The following is a 21,812-nucleotide window of genomic DNA, read 5'->3' on the forward strand; positions in this document are numbered from 1 at the left end:
CTGCAGCAGTATAACTGTGGCGGCTGGTTGGCAAATGGTTAAATTGAATGTAAACCCTCACATATACCGAGTGAAGTAAACAGCCTCAGATGATATAAGTTTTACATGTATATCTGCTGTCTTCAGCTTTATATACTGTTTAGAAAGTGTAGATCGTGTTTTTACTTCCTCATTCTGCAGTAGCAGTGTAGTGTTGGATTACAATGGAAGACAGCTGATTGGAGGAAAGGCACACACCCCCCTCTAGATAGGCAGAGACTTTCAGAGCTGTCCTTTGAGTAGAGCAGCTTTCTGCTAATCTTTTTATAGCACCCACCCTGACACAAATTAAAGGCTGGTTTTATCACATGTGTCTGAGAACTTGTCAGAAGTTATCATGCTGATAACAGAAGAACAGAGCAGGAGAAAGCCACGGGACATAGGCATTTGAAGAGAGATGGGAAAACACTGCTGATATATGTGCCCAGCTCACATTTCATAAATTGGGTTTACATCCACTTTAAGATGGAAAAAAAACTTCTGCCTTTGGAACTTCTTTAACCGCTTAAGGACCCCTTCACAGCGATAATTGTCGGAAGAAGGGCGCACACACTCCCTAGGAAACACTTAACCCCTTCAGCGCCCCCTACAGGTTAACCCCTTCACTGCCAGAGTCATTTTCACAGTAATCAATTCATTTTTATAGCACTTTTCGCAGTAAAAATGACAATGGCCCCAAAATAGTGTCAAAAGTGTCCAATGTGTCCGCCATAATGTCGCAGTCATGACAAAAATCACTGATCCCTGCCATTAGTAGTAAAAAAAAGTTATTAATAAAAAATACCATAAAACTATCCCCTATTTTGTAAACACTATAACTTTTGCGCAAACCAATCAATAAACACTTATTGCGATTTTTTTTACGAAAAATATGTAGACGAATACGTATCGGCCTAAACTGAGGAAAACATATTTTTTTATATATTTTTGGGGGATATATATTATAGCAAAAAGTAAAAAATATTCATTTTTTTTTAGGAGTGTTTAGGAACATTTGGCATTTTTTTTTCTGCTGAAAAAAACACTACAAAAGCTCTACAAAAACATTTGTTTTACTCTTCCTAGAGCCCAACCTGAGAGTTAGTTGGCTCAGACTGTATAATTTTTCACTAAATTTGGGCCTCAGTTCTAGCCATGGCTGTACTGTGAGTGACCACTATTGTTGCCTGGGGTGTCGTTATCATCCCAGGCTGAGGGTGGCAGCAGTCAGGTCAAGGTGTTTCCCTTCGGCAGCTAATCAGAGGGAGTTGATCGTCCTGCTGTGCATGCTGGGGAGGAGTACTTAAGGGACAGACGTCACTAGTCCGGGGTCGTCGCCGATCCTGGGTCTGTCGTCCCACTACCCCCTGTGTGTGGCCCTCATGGCCGGGGGTGCGTGTTCACGTGTTCCTGACTCCGGGACCACGTTGGTCCGGGGTTATGATCTACTGAGTAGGCCTGGTAGTCAGACTGGGTCTACGCTTGTAGAGTGGTCCTGTGCTGTCCGTCTTGAGGGAGGAAGCCACTCGATGAAGAACCTGTCTTGGAGAGCACCGAGCAAGAGGCTGGTATCTCAGGAGAGGCCTTGAGCTTCATCGAAGGATGCACTATTACTGGAAGAGAGTGAGAGTGATGGTCGCCTGTCAGTTCTAATTTTATCAGAAGTTCTTTGGGAGAGATTCGGGTTCTTAATCCTGTGCTGAGAGGATTTTGGACCGAATATACCTCCATCTTTGGGAAGGTCTGTGGCAGAGACTTTACCAAGTTTCCGTGCGACACCCTGGTTGCTAGGCTAGTGAGAGAGGCTTATCCAGGTGCGCAATACCGGCTCTGGCTAGAGTGGGGGCAAAAGCTGCGTTTCTGGAAGCAGGAGTGTTTCCGAACATAAGTTATACACCTGAACCTATTACCTATTACCCTTCCACCTCTTCAACTACTACTTTTATTCTTTTACCACGTTTGGTAAATAAAGCAGAGAAAAAGAAGTCTAAAGTGTGGACATTGAACTTTTTATCAACTCTCATCTGATACCCTAGAGGGCGAAGAAATAGAGGTAACATGCCGCCTAGACATGTGCACAGCAAAAATTTTCGTTTATTTCTGTTTCGTTTCTGTTCGTTTATCGTGATTCGTAACGAGTCGTAATTTCGTAAGACGTTAGTTATCGTATTCGTACTCTTTAGTATTTTCGTAACACTCTTTTTTCCGTTTTCTGTTTTTTTCTGTTAGTTTATTTTTCGTTGAATCGAGATTCGTATTTTCGTTATATTTTGTATTCTGCCGCGTTCGTATTTTTAAAATGATTTTATTCGTTCCTTCGTTTTTACGTTAGTTTAATTTTCGTTGTTTTGTTATTCGTATTTATATTATATTTTCCATCATGCCGCATTCGTATTTTCGTAAAGAAATATATTTTCGTTGCTTTATGATCATTCGTATTTTCATGTCTAATTTCCTTTGATTGTAAAAACGTACTTTTGTAGATTTTATTGCATTCGTAATTCTGTTAGAATACATTTTACGTTTATTCGACACACTACTCGTCGTAATTTTGTAATTCGGATTTTACTGTGATTGACTTGACTGTCTTAGTTAGCACACACACCCTGTCTAGAATGAAGTCTGACGTAGAAGAAAACTAAAATATGTCAGATATTACAAATACAAATCTAGAAAGTAGATGCACTGCAGTCTAACACAGAAAAAGACACAATGAGCCAGGAGGTAATGAGAAAGAAGCTCATTGGGGGAAGGAACAAACCTCTTCAGAGGAAAGGGACAGCGCTCAGTGGCTATTGGTCAGAAATATTTCAGTACTAACGAAAGCTAATTTACATTATTTTGTATTTTCGTTGTTTTCATTTCAGTTTTCCGAAGATCCGTAATTTATTTTTCGTTAGTTTTGATTTTCGTTTTTTAGTCTTTGTTCGGCATTTCGTTTTCTTTTCGGTCTTCGAATATTAGTAAGTTTGCATTTTCGTTCATTTTGTTTTTCGTAATTATTTTTTTTTTTTGGGTTCGGTATTTTCGTTGTTTCTATGTTTTCGTTTCTTTCTTCTTTCGTATCTTCGTTGTTTTCCATATTCGTTATTTTGAAAATATCGTTATTCGTTATTAATTGCGCTAAACCATTCGTTCATTCGTATGTTAACGAATCAACTAAAATAACGAAAAATGACGGAAAACGTATTCGTAACTTAAAAAATTGCACATGCCTAATGCCGCCTAAAACAATCCAGCAGCTCCTTCAGGGGTAGTGCTACATATATATTTTTGGGGGATATTTATTATAGTAAAAAATATTGCATTTTTTTAAAAATTGTCGCTCTATTTTTGTTTATAGCACAAAAAAATGCAGAGGTGATCAAATACCACCAAAAGAAAGCTCTATTTGTGGGAAAAAAAGGACGTCAATTTTGTTTGGGAGCCACGTTGCACGACCGCGCAATTGTCAGTTAAAGCAACGCAGTGCCAAATCGCAAAAAAGGGCCTGCTCCTTTAGCTGCATATTGGTCCGGGCTTAAATGGTTAAGTTATGCAGAGCTGCACCAGATTTTGCACTCTTCAGCTTTAGTAAGTCAACCTTGATGTCTCTTTATCCCAATAAATATATATTACTCTCATCTAATGCTGATGAAATTGTTTAATTGATATCGGTGTATATGAAAGTCAAAGCTGAGCCTTTCCAGAAAATGACGACATCAACCCATCACACTTCAGGAAACACACAAACCAGCCATGTAACCTGAATACAATGTTAGTTTTGTAAGAATTGGCGATGTGGCATGGTTCATCTCTGTGAATACATCAGCCGGATACTATAGCCAGAGTCTAGAATAAGTCTAAATATAAATGGCTTCATGCTGTGCCAGGCAGATAAAGGTATGAAAGAGGCTTTGCAGCCCATTTATCTGACACATATTCAGGTCTGTATGCACTTTGTTTTGTCTGTTTGCATGAAATACTCCTGAACTGCGGCAGCCATGGCTGACAGGTGACGGCTGGACAGTGTTCACTGAGCTTCTGACAACAAGCTGAATGGTTGTGATTGTATGAAAGCCAGGTGTTCATAGGAAACTAATCTCCATCGTGATACTGAGCACGTGTCTGCCCGACATCTACTTCAACAGTCACACAGAGTGGCGTTATCCGCCTATAACTGCAATTACTAAACAGCAGCCCTGACAACTCACAGACCGGCCCCATTTATCAATCTGGAAAGAGAATATTTTTGTTTTCCTACACTAACCAATCACAGTTTACCTTATACTAATATGCGAAATAGAAGAAAGAGGAAGTCTGATTGATTGCTAGGCGTCAAATACATTTCTTGAGACGCCGGATGATATTGATTTACCGAAGGCAAATAAGCTGTTCACTATTCAAAGGAATTTTCCCTAAAAACGTAGTCAATGAATTTCCTCATCCAATCGCATACAAGCAAATTTGTTTAAAAAATTTCCCTACACGTGATTGGCTATTCTTTGCAAAGTGAATTTTCACTATATTCACTAGAACGGCCTTTTTCAATCAGGGTGCCTTGAGGTTTCCTCAGGGGCGGGTGTCTTGGCAAAATGCCTAAACAATGGTTAAAATTGTATACAAGCCAGCAGGTGGATCAAGCCTTTTAGTTACACAAAACCATGGGTTTTCCTTATGCACCATTAGGACTAGACAATGGCATCCTAACAACCAATGATGTCATCAGTTGAGAAGGAGTATGTCTGTCGCCTCCTCAGCATCCTTGTTTGACCTTCCTATGCCCCTCTCCCTCACCACTGGGGTCACATTAGCTGGAGAGAAATTGAGGGAAAAGAGAAACATTGGAATACTAGTCAGTACCAGTGTGCAAAAATGTATTTGCTTTGGAAGAATAAGTAACTTCCAACGTTGGGTGTCCTACATGTGGAGATTGCTGAAAATGGTGATGGAAAGGTGAGTATGTGCTGCTAGAGATAGGGAGGGCATTAAAGTGAATCTGTTGCTTTGTGCTGCACAAGCAAAGCACAGGTTTTCACCAAGTACCGCTAATGTGTTTATGAAACTTAGTGGTGCGTTTATAAAAAAAACTAAAAAAATGCATTATGCATATTATTCATCGGGCAAAACTGCCGATACATTTGTTCTGTGCAAATAAGGCAAAATCAAATGTTCTCCTTCCATTGCCTTCTATTGATTGGTTAAGAAAAAACAGCATTATGGTGACTAGGTGGAGCTGACGACCACAAGAAATAATTACATTTTATTTTTTTGACTGTCCACTTTACTTAGTAGGCATGATGTGGTATTTTTCCAAACTGTTCGCATAGAACAAATGTACCAGTAGTTTCCCTGGATAAATAGCTATACAATTTTAGCAATTTTTAGTAAATGCACCCCCAAATGTAGGTTACAATTTCCTGTGTCCAATGAAAAAATACTTCAAGTATAAAATCTTTTTTTTTTTTTTGTGATGTGAAGCTGGGTTTACAAGGCTTTCTATACAGAATAAGAATCAGCTTATGAAGTTCTGTCACATAATAGGGGCAATTTATCAAGGGAGTCCCAAACCATGTATAACAAATGAGGATGAGTCATATTTATTATTTATTGCGTGTTCTCTGCAGTATATTAGTCTTAGTAATCTATGAAAATGAAGTAGTACTGCCACGTAAAAAAACATATAGTCAAAAGCGGACGGAGGTTGGGATCGGTATTCGGTATCGGCGAGTACTTGAAAAAAAGTATCGGTACTCGTACTCGGTCCTAAAAAAGTGGTATCGGGACAACCCTACCTGTGATCCCTAGAAGTACAGCCAAATGAGCTCAAGCTGGACTTTTCCTTTAAAGATGGAAACTAATGAGTAATTTAACACAAATGTCAGACACTTTCTAAACATTCAGACCATGTTGTCTCAGATGAAAGAAAAGTTATACAATTGCATACACAAAGTAATCACATATAACAAGCTGTAAACCAAATTTGTAGCTTTTTTGTCAATGTGACTCTCTTGATAAGTTTTCCACCTGTGCTGTATGTAACCAAATAGCAATAGACACTTGGTATGTTTGAATTTATGTATTTATAGGATTGCATTCACTTTTCTGAAAGGTGCTAAAGCCATCAATGATAACTGCATACATATAAAAACAATAACTTAGTTGGTTTCCACAAGAAAAAAAAACACCCTTTATTAATAAAAGGGTACATATATAAGTAGTTCTCCAGTGGCAGAAGTCATGTGATCAACCAATACTTACTACAAGACCATCGAGCGAGCATCTCTTTTGTGCTATAGAGTCTTTTCTTCAGTCATTTCTTTAATCCATGAAAATCCTCTTGAAATATTATATACCAGATATCCTCTAGCACTGGCCGATTACAGTCACTGACCATAATGACAGCAGATATCACAAAAATTGATATTTGCATTCATGTGCAATGGTTTAGAATATGGCCAATCAATGGCAAATCCTATGAACCTATATTTATATAGAGAGATAATATTTACACAGTTTTGACAGACACAATTTTGCAAGTTCTGAGCAGAAATTCTGGAATGAATGCGATACGGATCAGAGGTAAATGATATTCTCTTCTATCCGCCCATTTTCTATACTGTTTGGAGTGTCATTGTGGAGTGTTTTCATTGGATCTGAAGGATGCAGTGATTGTGGGGCTTCTGCGTTTAGGTTCTGTGACCCTGAAGCCAATAATGTTCCACAGTAGATGACGTGGGCTGCGTTCAGGTCTGAAACACAAGTTATACGATACATTATTGACTTAAATGGCTCTGGAAACTCTTTAGTGCACAGTGCTTACTATCCAATTCCATAAAATGATAAGATCTTTTTTGCCACATACATGAATAGGTAAACATTCCATATAATACAATATGCAATATAAAAATAATTGTATAAACTGTAAAAAAAAAATAACTTTGTAAATAGTCTCACCTATGTGCAAAAAACTTAAGCAAAAATAAAAACACAACACACTCATAAGTGCATAGCTCCCAACTGGCCCTGATTTTGAGGGACTGTCCCTGATTTGGAGCAATGTCCCTCTGTCCCTCTCCCCCCCCCCCTCATTTTGGTCTGATCTATATAATTGTATATAAAATGCACTTTTTATCTATCAAAAAGTGTTTTCCAGCGCTAAACCTTTCATCTGATTTCTAAATTGCTGCATTTGTAAATTCCAAAAGCCAATATAAAGGAATGGTAGTAGTAAAAAAAACATTTGTGGGTTTAACCAATCTTGTTTTTTGTACAATTCTCCTTTAAGTGGGCGTGGCAAGAGGTGTGTCCTATGCCTGCTCACTTTTGCTGATAGGTATCCCTCATTCCCATCTCAAAAAGTTGGGAGGTATGTAAGTGCAATGTAAAAGACAATTAAATCTGTGATGCAAAAAATATATTCTTAAAGTGTTACTAAACCCACAACAGTAAAATCAGTCTGTATATGCAGAATAGCATGCTTGTTATACTCACTGTGGAACTTAAGGGGTTAATCCCCTGCATTGTGCAAAGGCCATTTTATACAGTATGCACAGATCCTCCCCCTCCTGCAATGTCTAGCTTTAGAAGACCAGCTAACACACAGGCAACTTGTTCTCAGAGACTGCCAGGTTAAATGATATTGGCATCACACACATGGGCATGTATTCAGGCTGCAGGGGAAATCTCCCCCCACCTGAACTCTCAGCACTGGAGAAACTCAGTTTATCATGTAATCGTGGTATACAGATCAGCGAAAAACGGTATACAGTGGCAGTATTTTAATGTAAAAAAAAAAGATTAATAAGCTGTGGGCAACCATAAAAATTTGTTGTCCAAGCGAGCCGAGTCTCTGAAACAACTTCTTTGTGTAAATATATCCAAAACAGTGCCAACATCCACTCAAGGTGAATATTAACTCCTCCACCTTTGTGGTTACCCCCCCCCCCCCCTTTGAGAAGGCTCACCAGAAGGAATGTGATCCTGTATTTATAAAGGTCTGATTCACTTATGCTCAATATGTGGCATTCCAATGGCATATCTCATGCTTTTATTCCCCCAAATATCCCACCATAACAGCATCATTTCCCAAAAAAGCAGAAGGAGATTCCAAATAGTGTAAAACTTACAGACAGTTCCTATAAAAAGAATCTCACAACGCCCATCATCTTGAACATCCCAAGCAAGTTGGACATAATGGACCTTTTCGTGTTTGACTCTCTTACCGACAATGGGCGTGATAACACGCACAATCTCACCCCCTGAGATGTCATTTATACAACCAGCAATATTTAATCATTAATTCTGTAACTGGCTCTGAATCTTTAAGAATAAAAAAAAAGAAACACATTCAGGGCTGGATTCAGATACAATGGTGTATCTATCCGCCCGGCGTAACGTATCTCAGATACGTTACGCCGCCGTAATTTGGGGCGCAAGTTCTGTATTCAGAAACAACTTGCGCCCTTAGTTACGGCGGCGTAATGTATGTGTGTCGGCGTAAGCCCGCCTAATTCAAATGTGGATGATGTGGGCGTGTTTTATGTATATTAACTGTGACCCCGCGTATTTTACGTTTTTTTATGAACGGCGCATGCGCTGTTCGTGAAAAAATCACAGTGCGCATGCCTGAAATTCCGCCGCAAATCGTCATTGCTTTCGACGTGAACGTAAATTATGTCCAGCCCTATTCGCGAACGACTTACGCAAACGACGTAACATTTTCAAATTTCGTTGCGGGAACGACAGCCATACTTAACATTGGTGCGCCACATATACGCCTCATATATCAGGGGTAACTTTACGCCGGGAAAAGCCTAAACGGCGTAAATGTACTGCGTCGGCCGGGCGTACATTCGTGAATTCGCGTATCTAGCTGATTTACATATTCTAGGCGTAAATCAGCGTACACGCCCCTAGCGGCCAGCGTAAATATGCAGTTAAGATCCGACGCACCGGGTGACACCCACTAGAGGGGTGACACCATCCCGTTTTTTTTTTTTTAGCCGACATGCCCAGCCTGCCCTGTGCAATCCCAGCCTGCCCTGTACCACCCCAGCCTGCTCTGTGCCACCCCAGCCTGCCCTGTACCACCCCAGCCTGCCCTGTACCACCCCAAACAGCCCTATACTACCCAGCCTGCCCTGTACCACCCCAGCCTGCTCTGTACCACCCCAGCCTGCCCTGTACCACCCCAGCCTGCCCTGTACCACCCCAAACTTTACCATGCCACCCCAACTTGCCCTGTGCCACCCTAACTTGCCCTGTACCACCCCAATTTGCCCTATGCCACCATAACTTGCCCTATACCACCCCAACCTGCCCAATGCCACCCTAACTTGCCCTGTACCACCCCAACCTTTCCCATGCCATCCCAACTTGCCCTATGCCACCCTAACTTGCACTTTACCACCCCAACCTGCCCTGTACCACCCTAACTTGCCCTATACCACCCCAACATGCCCTATGCAACCCTAACTTGCCCTATACCACCCCAAACTACCCTATATCACCCCAACATGCCCTATACCACCTTAACCTGTCCTATACCACCCCACTACACCAACCTGCCACTATACCACTCTATACTACCCTAACCTGCCACTATACTGCCCTATGCTATCATTTACAGGGGCTGGTTTGGGGTGCGCCCCGTGCCCGTGCGCTGCCTGCTTGGTGCTGGGCAGCCTAGACAGAGGGGGGGTGACACCATGTTTTACCGCACCGGGTGACACCAACCCTAGTGACGCCACTGGTAAGTGCATCTTACTTGCTTTTACCTTAAATTAAAAAAAAACACTATTTGGGATCTCCTTTTGCTTTCTTGGAAAATGATGCTGCTACCGAAGCAACAAAGGTATGTAATGATCCATTGGCATTCTACATATTCAACATGTGTGAGTAAATGCAAGGCCGCAATCCTGAGTCATCTGGAGGAGGGAGTGGGCATAAGTAGTCCACATTCACCTTGAGTGAAAGCTGGCACTGTTTTGGGTGTATTTGCACTAAGAGGTTACAGTCGCTAACCGTGATTGCAGAAACTTCACAACAAACTAGACTGAGCAATGAATTGTGATATTCCTGAAGGCCTCATTCACATGACCGTAAAAAACGCATTTACAAGAGTTTTTTTTATCTACGGATCTGACAGTAGCTACATTGTTTTTAGAGACATTCACACAGGTGTGTAAACATGTATTGTGTTCAGATGAATCCAAAAATCGTCATCTTCATCATATGTATACATGTATGCCAGATGCAGGTATTGAAAAAAAAAATAAAATAGGACAGTTTTACACAAGCATTTACTGATCATTACGCAGGAATTTTTGTGCAGGAAAAAAAAATAATAAGATCAGTAAAAAAAAAATCCATCCATGTGAATGTAGCCACATTGTTTGAGTATCTCTTGCACAAAAGATATTACCAGTGTTTCTTAGGATTTACAATTGAGAGTATATTTTTTGCACAACAGATTTTAATTGTGTTTTTATATTGCACTAATGAGTGTGTTAATATTTTTGCTTTGGCTTTTTGCACTTCGTTGGGACTGTTCTTCATAAGGTTTTATATTTTATACAATTATTTATTATTGAGTTATATGCTGTAACCTGACATCTTACTGCATTATGAAGAACATAAATTAAATTAATAAGAAAAAAAGCGAAACATCAAAATTTATAATCGTGTGGGTTTAAATGTCACAATTCAATGCTCAAAAAACATGATTTAATGACTGTACTATATTTCAGTGTGGATTAATAGGTCTTAAATCAAACATGTAGCCTGCAATATACAACATCATTAGTCAATATTGCAACTTAAATTTATCATTATTCGATATAAGATAATATGAACCAAATGTGCACTTGTGGAATTGCTAAATAATTGCTCAGTGATAAAATGCTTCAGTGGAATTTATACCAATCACATTTGGCATACCCTTGTTTTCTGGGCTATGTGCCCAGAGTCTTTGGTGTTTGGTTCTCTACAAAGGGACACGTCAGTCCCCTCAGTGTGTGCACTCCTGGATACAAGGGTAGCAAACAATGTACTGAGCTGATGAGCAACAGATCCAAGCGCTCACTGAAGTGTTCAGTTGGTTGCATGGGTATACATTTCTAGGTAACTCCAACATCTTTTGGTTGCAAATAAAACTCCACCTTCCCTTGGGACAGCTCAAAGGCCAGGCTAAAACCTGGTCATATAGAAACAAAAAGGAGAGAAAAGCGGCACTACCCAAGGGGAACTATTTTAAAAATATATTTATGAAATAAAAAACAATAAATATGCACTCACATTTACAAGATATTAAAAGGTGTATTGATAAGTCTCCAGCAGGTGGCAACCTTTCAGGTGGTCAATGGTGAGCAAGCCCCTCCAGGTGAATGTGATGTAAGGTGCTTGGAACTAGGGCAGCAATGGCAAACCTTGGCACCCCATATGTTTTGCAACTATATTTCCCATAATGCTTACCTACACTGCAGAATGTATGAGCATTATGGGAAATGTAGTTCCAAAACATCTGGGGTGCCAAGGTTTGCCATTGCTGAACTAAGGGAACACCAGGAAGAGTCAACAGAAGCAGCAGATATATACATATATATATATAGCAGCAGGTATATTACACGCATGAGAATCACTGTGGACAGTCTGTTTGCTGTTGGATCTTTTCTCTCCTTTTTTGCTTTTACATGGTTTGCTGGTGGAAGCCTCACCAGATCCTGCTTGGAAGAGAGACTTCTGATGCCGCCATAAAGTGAACTTCATGCCACAGTTTTTTTTTGTGGACTTTTTTCAAGGACTAAAAGACTCTCTTTTTTTATATTGTTTATCATTCCATGCCTATTGTTATTTCTTGCACTGGTGCCCCCCCCCCCCCCCTTCTTGTGCCTAGGTAAGTTTAGGGTTTTAATGTCCTTTATAAATCCTTTTAGAAAACCTGGCCGTACAAGGAGCGAATTTCATCTAAAACCCAGGGAACCGGACAAAATTTGAGCTGTGGGTGACCCTGTGGGGGAAAATTTGTCAGTTGAACAACAGTTGCATCTAATCAGATGCAGCCACTGTTCGGGTATTCTGACAGCCACAGGTTTAACTGTATTTAACACAATTACCTCTCAGGGATTGATGTTTTACTTGTGTATTTTTTCTGTCAATATCACCCCATGGGTGCTCAACCTGTGGCCCTCCAGAAGTTCTGTTTGCAGTTTGCGAGAAGCCATGTGGGGGACAGAGCAAACATATGGAAGGTGGTTCTCTGCTCAGATAAGACCAAAATTTAACGTATTGGCCTAAAAGCAAAACGCTATGGGCCAGATTCTCAAAGGCGTTACGGCGGCGCAACACCATTAGCGCCGTCGTAACTCCTCATCTGGCCCGGGGTATCTATGCGACTGATTCTTAGAATCAGTTGCGCATAGATAACCATTAGATCTGACATGCGTAAGGCTGTTACGCTGTCAGATCTTAAAAGTAATTTTTTTCCCGCCGCTAGGTGTCGCATCGTCGTTTTCCCCGTCGTCTATGCAAATGAGGTAAGTACGCGAGATTCCTGAACCTACGCGCGTCCGACGCTGAGAATTTACGTCGTTTCCGTAGCGTACGCGACGCGTAAGGTTGCCCCTGCTATTAGCAGGGGCAACCAATGTTAACTATGGCCGTCGTTCCCGCGTCGAAGTTTAAAAAAAATACGTTGTTTGCGTAAGACGTCCGTGAATGGCGCTGGACGCCATTTACGTAAACGTCTAAGCAAATGACGTCGGGGCGACGTCATTTAGCGCAATGCACGTCAGGTAATTTACCCGACGGAGCATGCGCAGTACGCTCGGCGCGGGAGCGCGCCTAATTTAAATGGTGCCCGCCCCATTTGAATTGGGCGGGCTTGCGCCGAGCGAAATAACGATACACCGCCGCTAGTTTACAGGTAAGTGTTCTGAGAATCAGGATGTAAACCTGTAAACCTGCGGCGGTGTAGCGTACAGCACATACATTACGCTGCCCAGGAGCAACGTTAATGTATGAGAATCTGGCCCTATGTGTGGCTGAAAACTAACATTGCACATCACACTGAGCACACCATCCCCACTGTGAAACATGATGGTGGCAGCATCATGTTATGAGGTTGCTTTTCTTCAACAGGGACAGGGAAGCTGGTTGGAGGTAATGGAAGACGGATGGAGCCAAATACAGGGCAATCTTAGAAGAAAACCTGTTATGCCGCATACACACAGTCGTTTTTTGGCATGAAAAAAGATGACATTTTTAAAAAGTCATTTAAAATCATCGTGTGTGGGCTTCACATCGTTTTTCGACTTCTGAAAAACGACAAAAAAAAAATTCGAAAAAAAACAAATTTTTTTATGTTGTTTTTTAAAATGTCGTTTTTCGGGTTGTAAAAAATTATGGTGTGTGGGCTAAAAAACGGGGTTACTTACCGGTAACATCCCTTTTCCAGGAGTCTTTGGCCCCATACTCACGAGCAAACATGTCTGCTGAAACTGGCCCGCAGGCCAGTTTCAGCAGACATGTTTGGTCGTGTGTGGGCGCGAGCGGGCCGAATTCCAGCAAACATTTGCCCGCCGGGCCTTTTCCCAGCGGGCAAATATTCCTGGACTTGTTTTAAAACAGCCCGCTGGAATTCAGCCCGCTCGGACATGTACGGTCGTCAGTACAGACCTACCGTACATGTCCAGGCGCCCGCCGTCCCTCGCATGCGTCGAATGACTTCGACGCATGCGTGGAAGCATTTTAAAGGCGGGCCGCCCACGTCGCCGCGTCATTGTCGCGGCGACACCGCGTCATCGACGCGGCGACACCGCGGACACGCCCCGCGTATTGTTTACGCGCGGACTTCTGTACGATGGTGTGTACAACCATCGTACAGAAGCCCTCTGGCAGACATGTATGGTGAAAACGGTCCGACGGACCGCTTTCACCATACATGTTTGTCCGTGTGTACCCGGCCTTTCAGGACAGGTACTGTAGAGAGACACAGGCTCCTCCCCTCACAGGAAACACCGCCTTCCAATTAGGAATTTAAGCCTCATCCTCCCTCAGCTCCTCAGTTTTTTCCAGAGTACCTCCGGCCAGCTGGGGAGACACAAGAACACGTCATAAAAGTATAATATTTCATCTTACCTGACGGCCTCGTCTGATGAGTTTCCATAATATCCCCTACAACAAAGAGGGTGGGTACCAGTGCTGTCCTGAAAGACTCCTGGAAAAGGGATGTTACCGGTAAGTAACCCCGTTTTTCCCTGTTCGTCTTTCAGGACAGGTACTGTAGAGAGGATAAGCGAGCACCTTACCCTAGGGTGGGACAACTGCTTGCAGTACTTTGCGTCCAAAAGCCTGGTCTTTGGTTGAAAGTAGGTCCAGTCTGTAATGTTTTACAAACGTTGAAAAACTAGACCATGTTGCAGCCTTGCAGATCTGCTCCGGGGAAGCACCAGCACACTCTGCTTGGGAAGTTGCTACTGCCCTGGTGGAATGAGCCTTGATACCCTGTGGAGGCTCTACTCCCCTAGAAGAATAAGCTAGAACGATGGCTGCCCTTAACCACCTGGCTATCGTGCGTCTAGAAGCCCTAGACCCTTTCCTGGACCCAGAAAACAAAACAAATAGTGAATCAGCTTTCCTGAACTGATTTGTGTAATCCAAGTATTGTAGGACACACCTCCTAACGTCTAGGTTGTGAAACTTGTGTTCCTGTTCCCTCACAGGATTTGAACAAAAAGAAGGCAATGTTATTTCTTGACTTCTGTGAAACTTAGAAGCTACCTTTGGTAGAAAAGCCGGATCTGTCTTAAAAATGATGCGATCCGGAAAAACTTGAAAAAAGGGGGCCCTAATAGATAGGGCCTCGAGTTCGCTCACTCTCCTGGCAGTAGTGATCACTACTAAAAATACTGTTTTGAGAGTGATCACTTTTAAACTACAATTGTCTAAAGGCTCAAATGGTTCTACTGTAAAGACCTGAAGAACCAATGAGAGATCCCAAACTGGGAAGTTGGAGGTTTTTACAGGTCTCCGTCTACTCAAAGCCTTAAAAAATCTAGAGACCCAGGGGTCAAATGCTAGTTGTTTTTCAAGAAATACACTTAGTGCTGACACTTGACCCTTCAGCGTGCTAGTTGCTAGCCCTTTATCAGCCCCAGCTTGTAGAAATTCTAAAACAGCCACAGAGCTGTTGACACTGAAGGAGCTTTCTGCACACCAGATGTTAAACCGTTTCCACACTTTTTGGTAAATGGCTTGTGTCTCCTTCTTTCTACAGCTTAGGAGTGTTTCAACCAGGCGTTCTGAAAACCCTTTGCCCCTCAGCAGCTCTTCCTCAGAAGCCAAGCTGCCAGATTCCACCTCTCTACCTGCGGGCAGCAGATTGGACCCTGTAAAAGGAGATCCTCCCGGATTGGCAGAATCCAAGGAGGTTCTATTGATAAACCTTTCAGGATAGAGAACCATGGTCTCCTGGGCCAATGAGGTGCGATGAGAATCAGTGTTGTGTTCTCCCCCTGCAGTTTCCTCAGGACTGCTGGTATTAGAACCGGAGGGGGGAAAGCATAACACCTGGAGAACTGCCAGGTTTGGGCCAGAGCGTCCACCGCCAGAGCTCCATCCCACCTGTTTAGGGAAAAAAAGAGCCGAGTCTTGGCATTTTCTCTTGAGGCGAATAAATCCACCTCCGGCTGACATAAGCTACTGCGGAGGAGTTGTCTGTCCTGACTCGAACATGCTGACCCTGCAGCTCCTTCTGAAAGGCTTTGAGAGCTAACTCTATCGCTTTTAGTTCTCTCCAATTCGAAGATTTTTGCGAGTCCTCTTTTGCCCAGCGACCCTGTGTCAGAAGGGAGTCCAGGTGTGCTCCCCAACCGGAGCCACTGGCATCTGTTGTCACTGTTCTGGAGATCGGGGAGACCCAATCCAGGCCCTGTAAAAGGTTCGCCCCCTTCCTCCACCACCAAAGGGACCTCTTGATGTGAACCGGTATGGATATCAGGGAATCCAAGGAGTCCGGTTTGTGATCCCAAATGTTCAGTATGAACAGTTGCAGGGGTCGGTAATGCAGACCTGCCCACTGCACTGCAGGAAGAGAAGATGTCAATAACCCCAGAGCTGACATGACTTTCCTTATCGGAAGTTGGCCGCTTCCCTGAAGGAGTGATATTACATTGTCCACCTTCTGAACTTTTTCTATTGGGAGAAAAGTCATCTGTCTGGTTGAGTCCAGTACATATCCCAGAAAAGTGACTCTTTGGGAGGGTGTCAGGCTGGATTTTTCCAGATTGAGTAGCCAACCTAAGTTTACCAGAATCTCCTTTGCAACCTGGAGGTCCTGGGACAACCGTGTCGGGGAATCTGCAAAAAATAGCAGATCGTCCAGGTATGCCACTACCAGGATGCCCCTGAGACGTAGAAAGGCTAGTACCTCCACCATCACTTTGGTGAATATGCGGGGGGAAGAGGAGAGCCCGAAGGGGAGTGCTTTGAACTGTAGGTGAAACGTCCCTTCTCTGGACCTCACGGCCAGTCTGAGAAATCTCTGATGGCATTCTGCTATTGGGATGTGCAGGTAGGCATCCTTTAGATCTATGGATGCCATGAAGCAGTTCGGAAGGAGGAGCGTCCTCACGGAATAGATAGAATCCATCCGAAACCTTTTGTATGTGACCGAGGTGTTTAGAGGTTTCAAATTCAGTATAAGTCTGAATTTCCCGGAAGGCTTGCGGACCACGAAGATGTGGGAGTAAAAGCCCTTGCCCGTTTCCTCCGATGGAACCCGAACCACCACATCCTGATCCTCCAACTCCTGAAGAGAGGAGAGCAGGGCCACAGATTTTTCTTTGCACTGTGGTAAATTGGTGACTAAAAGTCTGGATGGGGGGGGACTTGAGAACTCTAGTCTGTACCCTCTCCTTATGATCCCCAGCACGAATTGGTTGCTGGTGATCAGCTCCCATTGTGGGAGAAAGGCCCCCAACCTTCCTCCCACCTTGACTCCGTCATTGAGGTTTTTGGGGCTGTTCAGGAGCACGAAAAAGCGCCCCGGCACGGCCCTTACCCTTTTGTCCCCAAAACTTTTTCTTTCCCTCAGGTTTTGAGACTTCCACCTTCTTTTGGGTCCAGAATTTTTTCTTTGCTTGTCCCCCAAATTTTTTCTTTAAGGGGAAAGCCTTTTTCTTATCGGCTGTACGATCTAAGACAGCCTCTAAGCCTGGCCCAAATAATAAATCTCCTGTAAGGGGGATCCCGCACAACTTCACCTTTGAGGCGCTATCCCCCTGCCATGTCTTGAGCCAGAGAGCCCTTCTTGCAGAATTAGATAGAGCTGCAGACCTGGCCGACATGCGGATTGACTCTGCTGAGGCGTCCGCTACATACCGCACGCCATTCAGCAAAGTTGGAAAAGAGGATAGTATGGTCTCTTTAGGCGTTCCGGCTTCAATATGTGCCCTGATCTGTGAGAGCCAATGCTCTAGATTACGGGCCACCACCGTTGCTGCCATAGCTGGCTTAAGGTTCCCTTGAGAAGCATCCCAGGACTTCTTTAACAGTGAGTCCATCCGCCTGTCCATTGGGTCTGAAAGGACCCCCATGTCCTCAAACGCCAAGTCCGTATGTCGGGATACCTGCGAGAAGGCAGCATCCAATTTGGGGGATTTGTTCCATACTAAAGCTTCCTCTTCAGAAAAAGGAAATCTTCTCTTCAACGAGTTTGAGAAGAAAGGTTTCCTTTCTGGATCCTGCCATTTTTTTTTGATGGCATTGACCAGGACTTCATGGACTGGGAAAACCTTTCTCTTTTGTTCTCCCAAGCCACTATACATCTGGTCATGGAGTGACAGTGTCTTTTTCTCCTCAGCTATCCCTAAAGTAGTGTGGATAGTTTCTAACAATTCTTCCACCTCTTCAAGGGAAAGCTTGTAGCGAGAGACCTTTGAGGGCCCTGCCTCTGTCCCCTCACCATCTGACTCCTCTTGGGAGCTAGAAGCGGCACTATCTTGCTCCTCCTCAGCGTCCTCTCTGATGTCCGCAGGTTTCTCTCTACTCAGAGGGAAGAACCTCAGGATTGGGTGGAATTAACTGTTGCGCTACAGAAGGGCTGCTTTGGGGCAACTGAAAATTAGCAAAGATGTCTTTAAAAGATTGAAAGGTGCCAGAAAGCTCTTTCATAGAAGCTGCTAATTCAGATGCCTGCTCTGCCTCCCTTTCCTTAATCAGCCCCTCAATACATCTCCTGCAAAGTGCTTTGTTCCAATTCTCACTAAGGGAAGATCTGCAGGAAGGGCATTTCTTCTTGCTGTGGGCTGATTTTTCTGTGGATTTCTGAAAAACACAGAAGCAAAGTGGAGGCTAATGAGAGAGAGCCCAGCGCTAACATAGGTAACCACCAGGAGTGTTCCAGGACCAACCACCACCAGGGTTCTAGACACACTACAGAGACAAAAAACTCCCCGACCACCAGGAGAAGAAAAAAGTGACAAAAATCACCAGTGAAGCTGTAACATAAGGGAACACCACCCCAGGGTTCTCCTTACCTTAGAGTGGCTGGTGCTGTCGTCATCCGGAGGTGCACGTGAAGCCTCTGCTTCCGACATCTCGCTGAGGAATGTGGTCGCGACTGCCTCCAAAAACGCCGACACTACGGCTGAAAAGAGAGGCCGCACCAGCCCAGCGTCAGGCCTTTTCACTCTGCAGCGTCTGGGACCAGTGACGCGTATCCGGCGGAAGTGCCCGCCCCCCCCGGAACTGACGTCACTCGTCATCCGGTCCGGCCCAGCTTCCTGGCCGACTGTGATTTCTCACAGGGAGTGTGCACACCGCCTGCAGCGCCACCCCTGTGCGAGTAGTAAAAAAGACCTCCGCGGATAAAAACCACCCCAGGAATGTCCGCGGGACGCTACACGGCGATGTCCTGGGTAAGTAGCTCCCCCAGCTAGCCAGGACGCCGTGTTTTAGAAAAATAGCCCTGAGCCCAGGGAGAACAGGTCCCCCCTCTCAGGAATTTTGGCCTCAGCTTCCCCAGCTGTCTGGCCCTTGGCCCCAAGCGGTGTCTCCCCTCCGGAGGAAACACCATAAACTGAGGAGCTGAGGGAGGATGAGGCTTAAATTCCTAATTGGAAGGCGGTGTTTCCTGTGAGGGGAGGAGCCTGTGTCTCTCTACAGTACCTGTCCTGAAAGACGAACAGGGAAAACAACGTTTTAAACCCGCGCATTCCCAGAAGCGAGTTATGAGACGGGAGCGCTTGTTCAGGTAAAACTACCATTCATAATGGAGTAAGCACATTCATCACGCTGTAACAGACAAAAAAGCGCGAATCGTCTTTTACTAACAAGGAATCAGCTAAAAGCAGCCCAAAAGCGAATAGAACTTCACCTTCAGAGTGCCGTTGTAGGTGTTGTACGTCACCGCTCTTTGTTCATAATTTTTTAAAAACGATGGTATGTGGGCAACATCATTTTTAATGATGAAGTTGGAAAAACTTCGTTTTTTGGATATGCTGGAAAATGTCGTTTTTTTTCATGCCGAAAAACGACCGTGTGTACGCGGCATTAGAGTCTGCAAAAGACTTGAGAATGGGGTGGAGGTTCACCTTCCAGCAGGACAACAACCCTAAACATATAGCCAGAGCTACAATGGAATGGTTTAGATCAAAGCATATTCATGTGTTATAATGGCCCAGTCCAGACCTAAATCCAACTGAGAATCAGTGGCAAGACTTGAAAATTGCTGTTCACAGACGCTCTCCATCCAATCTGACAGAGCTTGAGCAATTTTGAAAAAAAGAATGGGCAAAAATGTCACTCTCTAGATGTGCAATGCTAGTAGACACATACCCAAAAAGACTTACAGCTTTTATTGCAGCAAAAGGTGGATCTACAAAGTATTGACTGGGCTGAATACAAATGCACGCCACCCTTTTCACATATTTATTTGGAAAAAAAATTGAAAATTATTTACCATTTTCCTTCCACTGCACAATTGTGTGCCACTTTGTGTTGGTCCATCACATAAAATCCCAAAATATACATTTAGGTTTGTAACATGACAAAATGGGGAATATATTAAGGGGTATGGACACTTTTTCCAAGGTACGTTTTTCCTTCAAAATACTTTGGGAGTCATGCTTGTAACTGTCAGCCTTGCAATGCATCATGGGACTTGTATAGTTCCACCACAGCTGGAGGGTCACAGGTTGAGCACCCATAGTCTAAGCCGCAACGATCTCCAAAGTACGGCCCTCCAACTGTTGAGGAACTACACGTCCCATGAGGCATTGTAAAACTCAGACATTCACAGACATGACATGGCTCTCGGCTGCCCCTTCAGCCATCCTCGGTGAGGGAATCAGGAAGTGAAGCATTGCAGCTTCACTTCCCGTTTCCCTACTGCGCATACACGCGGCGCATCCTCACTGGTCCCCGCTGTCTCTTGGGACCCGGAAGTGGGTGCAAATACCTGTATTATACAGGCATCTGCTCCCCCCACCCCCCTCCCCCTGAAAGGTGCCAAATGTGACACCGGAGGGGGGCAGGGTTCCGAAAAGCGGAAGTTCACTTTTTGTGCGGACCACCGCTTTAAAGGAATGTGCTATAATGAGTGGTATCATGGATTTTCTTTCCCATTTAAGAAAATAAAAAGATGTTATGTGTAGGCCCTAAGATAACACTATAGAACTACACCAGAATAGGAGGTAATGTTTCCTAAAGAAATACTGAACAGTGCTCTATCTGCCCGGATGCATGGACCCATGCAGTGCCCATGAAACTGGGCCTTAATTGCAGGATTTAGTATTTATTTCACACTTCTTACTTACCATTATTACAGACATCTTTATTGCTGTGTCGGAAAGAATTCTCTAGCCTCTGCTGTCGGGAAATTAAGGAACTCCAAGGTTCACTGGAAATATCCACAGGGCTGCTCCCAGAAGTCTCTGCAGAGTCAGAGGCGTGATCGGCATAGGTGTCCGAGTTGGGATGTGCGGCCATGTTGTTGAGCGATATCTGAGCCAGTGTGTTGTTAATGCAGATGGAGTCTTCCATTTGTAAACTGTCAAGCTGGGGGTTTCTTGCACCCTATAACATGAAGAGGAAAGCGAGAGTCAGCTCAGCCGTATGGTTTACAAGAACCAGAGAAAGACTTAACACGTCTGACTTTTTTCTGACACGTTTTCTTATAACCTCTGTCCTTGCTTTATTAAACTTCTGAAATTCCTACTTCGCCTGAAATTTGTTAATGTAAAGCAATACCGTTCTCTACAGTTTTGTGAAAAACTTCATAGGCCTTGCTGTGGTACATTTCTCTATTTAATGAGCAGGCCATAAAATTAAATGACAGTAAATAACCACGGTGCCATTTCTAAATTATAGAGGTATTTGTATTGTCAGACTTCTCACAAGACACCTTCAAACAAATGGGTAAGAGATGAATTTTACAGGTGGACAAAATGGAAGCTGCTTGGAGCATACAACTGGTGTCATTATGCCTTTAATAAGAGCACACATTTCCCCATTAGGCAGCCGTTTGATGACAAGCACACATTAGTTAAAGGATATTGGAGGCACATAAAAGAAAATGTAAAGCACATAAAAAGTCTATAGGACATAAAAAGAAGCCCACTGTCCCATTGGTTTTGACTACAAATAAGTTTTGTGGACTTTTCATGTAATGTGTTTTTTTTTTTAACTCCTCTTAAAAAAGGCAGAACATGTTTTTAATTAAAGAGAAATCATGTACACAAATGAAACATCAATGAACTGTGTGATATACAGTAAAACCTTGGTTTGCAAGCATAATTTGTTCCAGAAACATG

General features: G+C 43.5%; 1 protein-coding gene across 6 annotated transcripts in view; it reads right to left on the reverse strand.

Annotated features, from left to right (window-relative positions):
• Positions 1 to 6,061: 6,061 nt before the first annotated feature.
• Positions 6,062 to 21,812, reverse strand: part of ARHGEF28 (Rho guanine nucleotide exchange factor 28) — a 355,169-nt gene continuing 339,418 nt past the window's right edge. For all 6 annotated transcript variants that reach the window (XM_040341440.1, XM_040341441.1, XM_040341443.1 and 3 more), the window contains 2 exons: positions 20,817 to 21,075; positions 6,062 to 6,749 (listed from right to left, as the gene is read on the reverse strand). In XM_040341440.1, coding sequence (XP_040197374.1) covers positions 6,574 to 6,749; positions 20,817 to 21,075 — 435 coding nt within the window. In that variant the 3' untranslated portion in view covers positions 6,062 to 6,573. The remainder of the gene's footprint in view (positions 6,750 to 20,816; positions 21,076 to 21,812) is intronic.

Source organism: Rana temporaria, chromosome 1 (genome assembly GCF_905171775.1).
Source record: "Rana temporaria chromosome 1, aRanTem1.1, whole genome shotgun sequence".
NCBI classification, from domain to species: domain Eukaryota; kingdom Metazoa; phylum Chordata; class Amphibia; order Anura; family Ranidae; genus Rana; species Rana temporaria.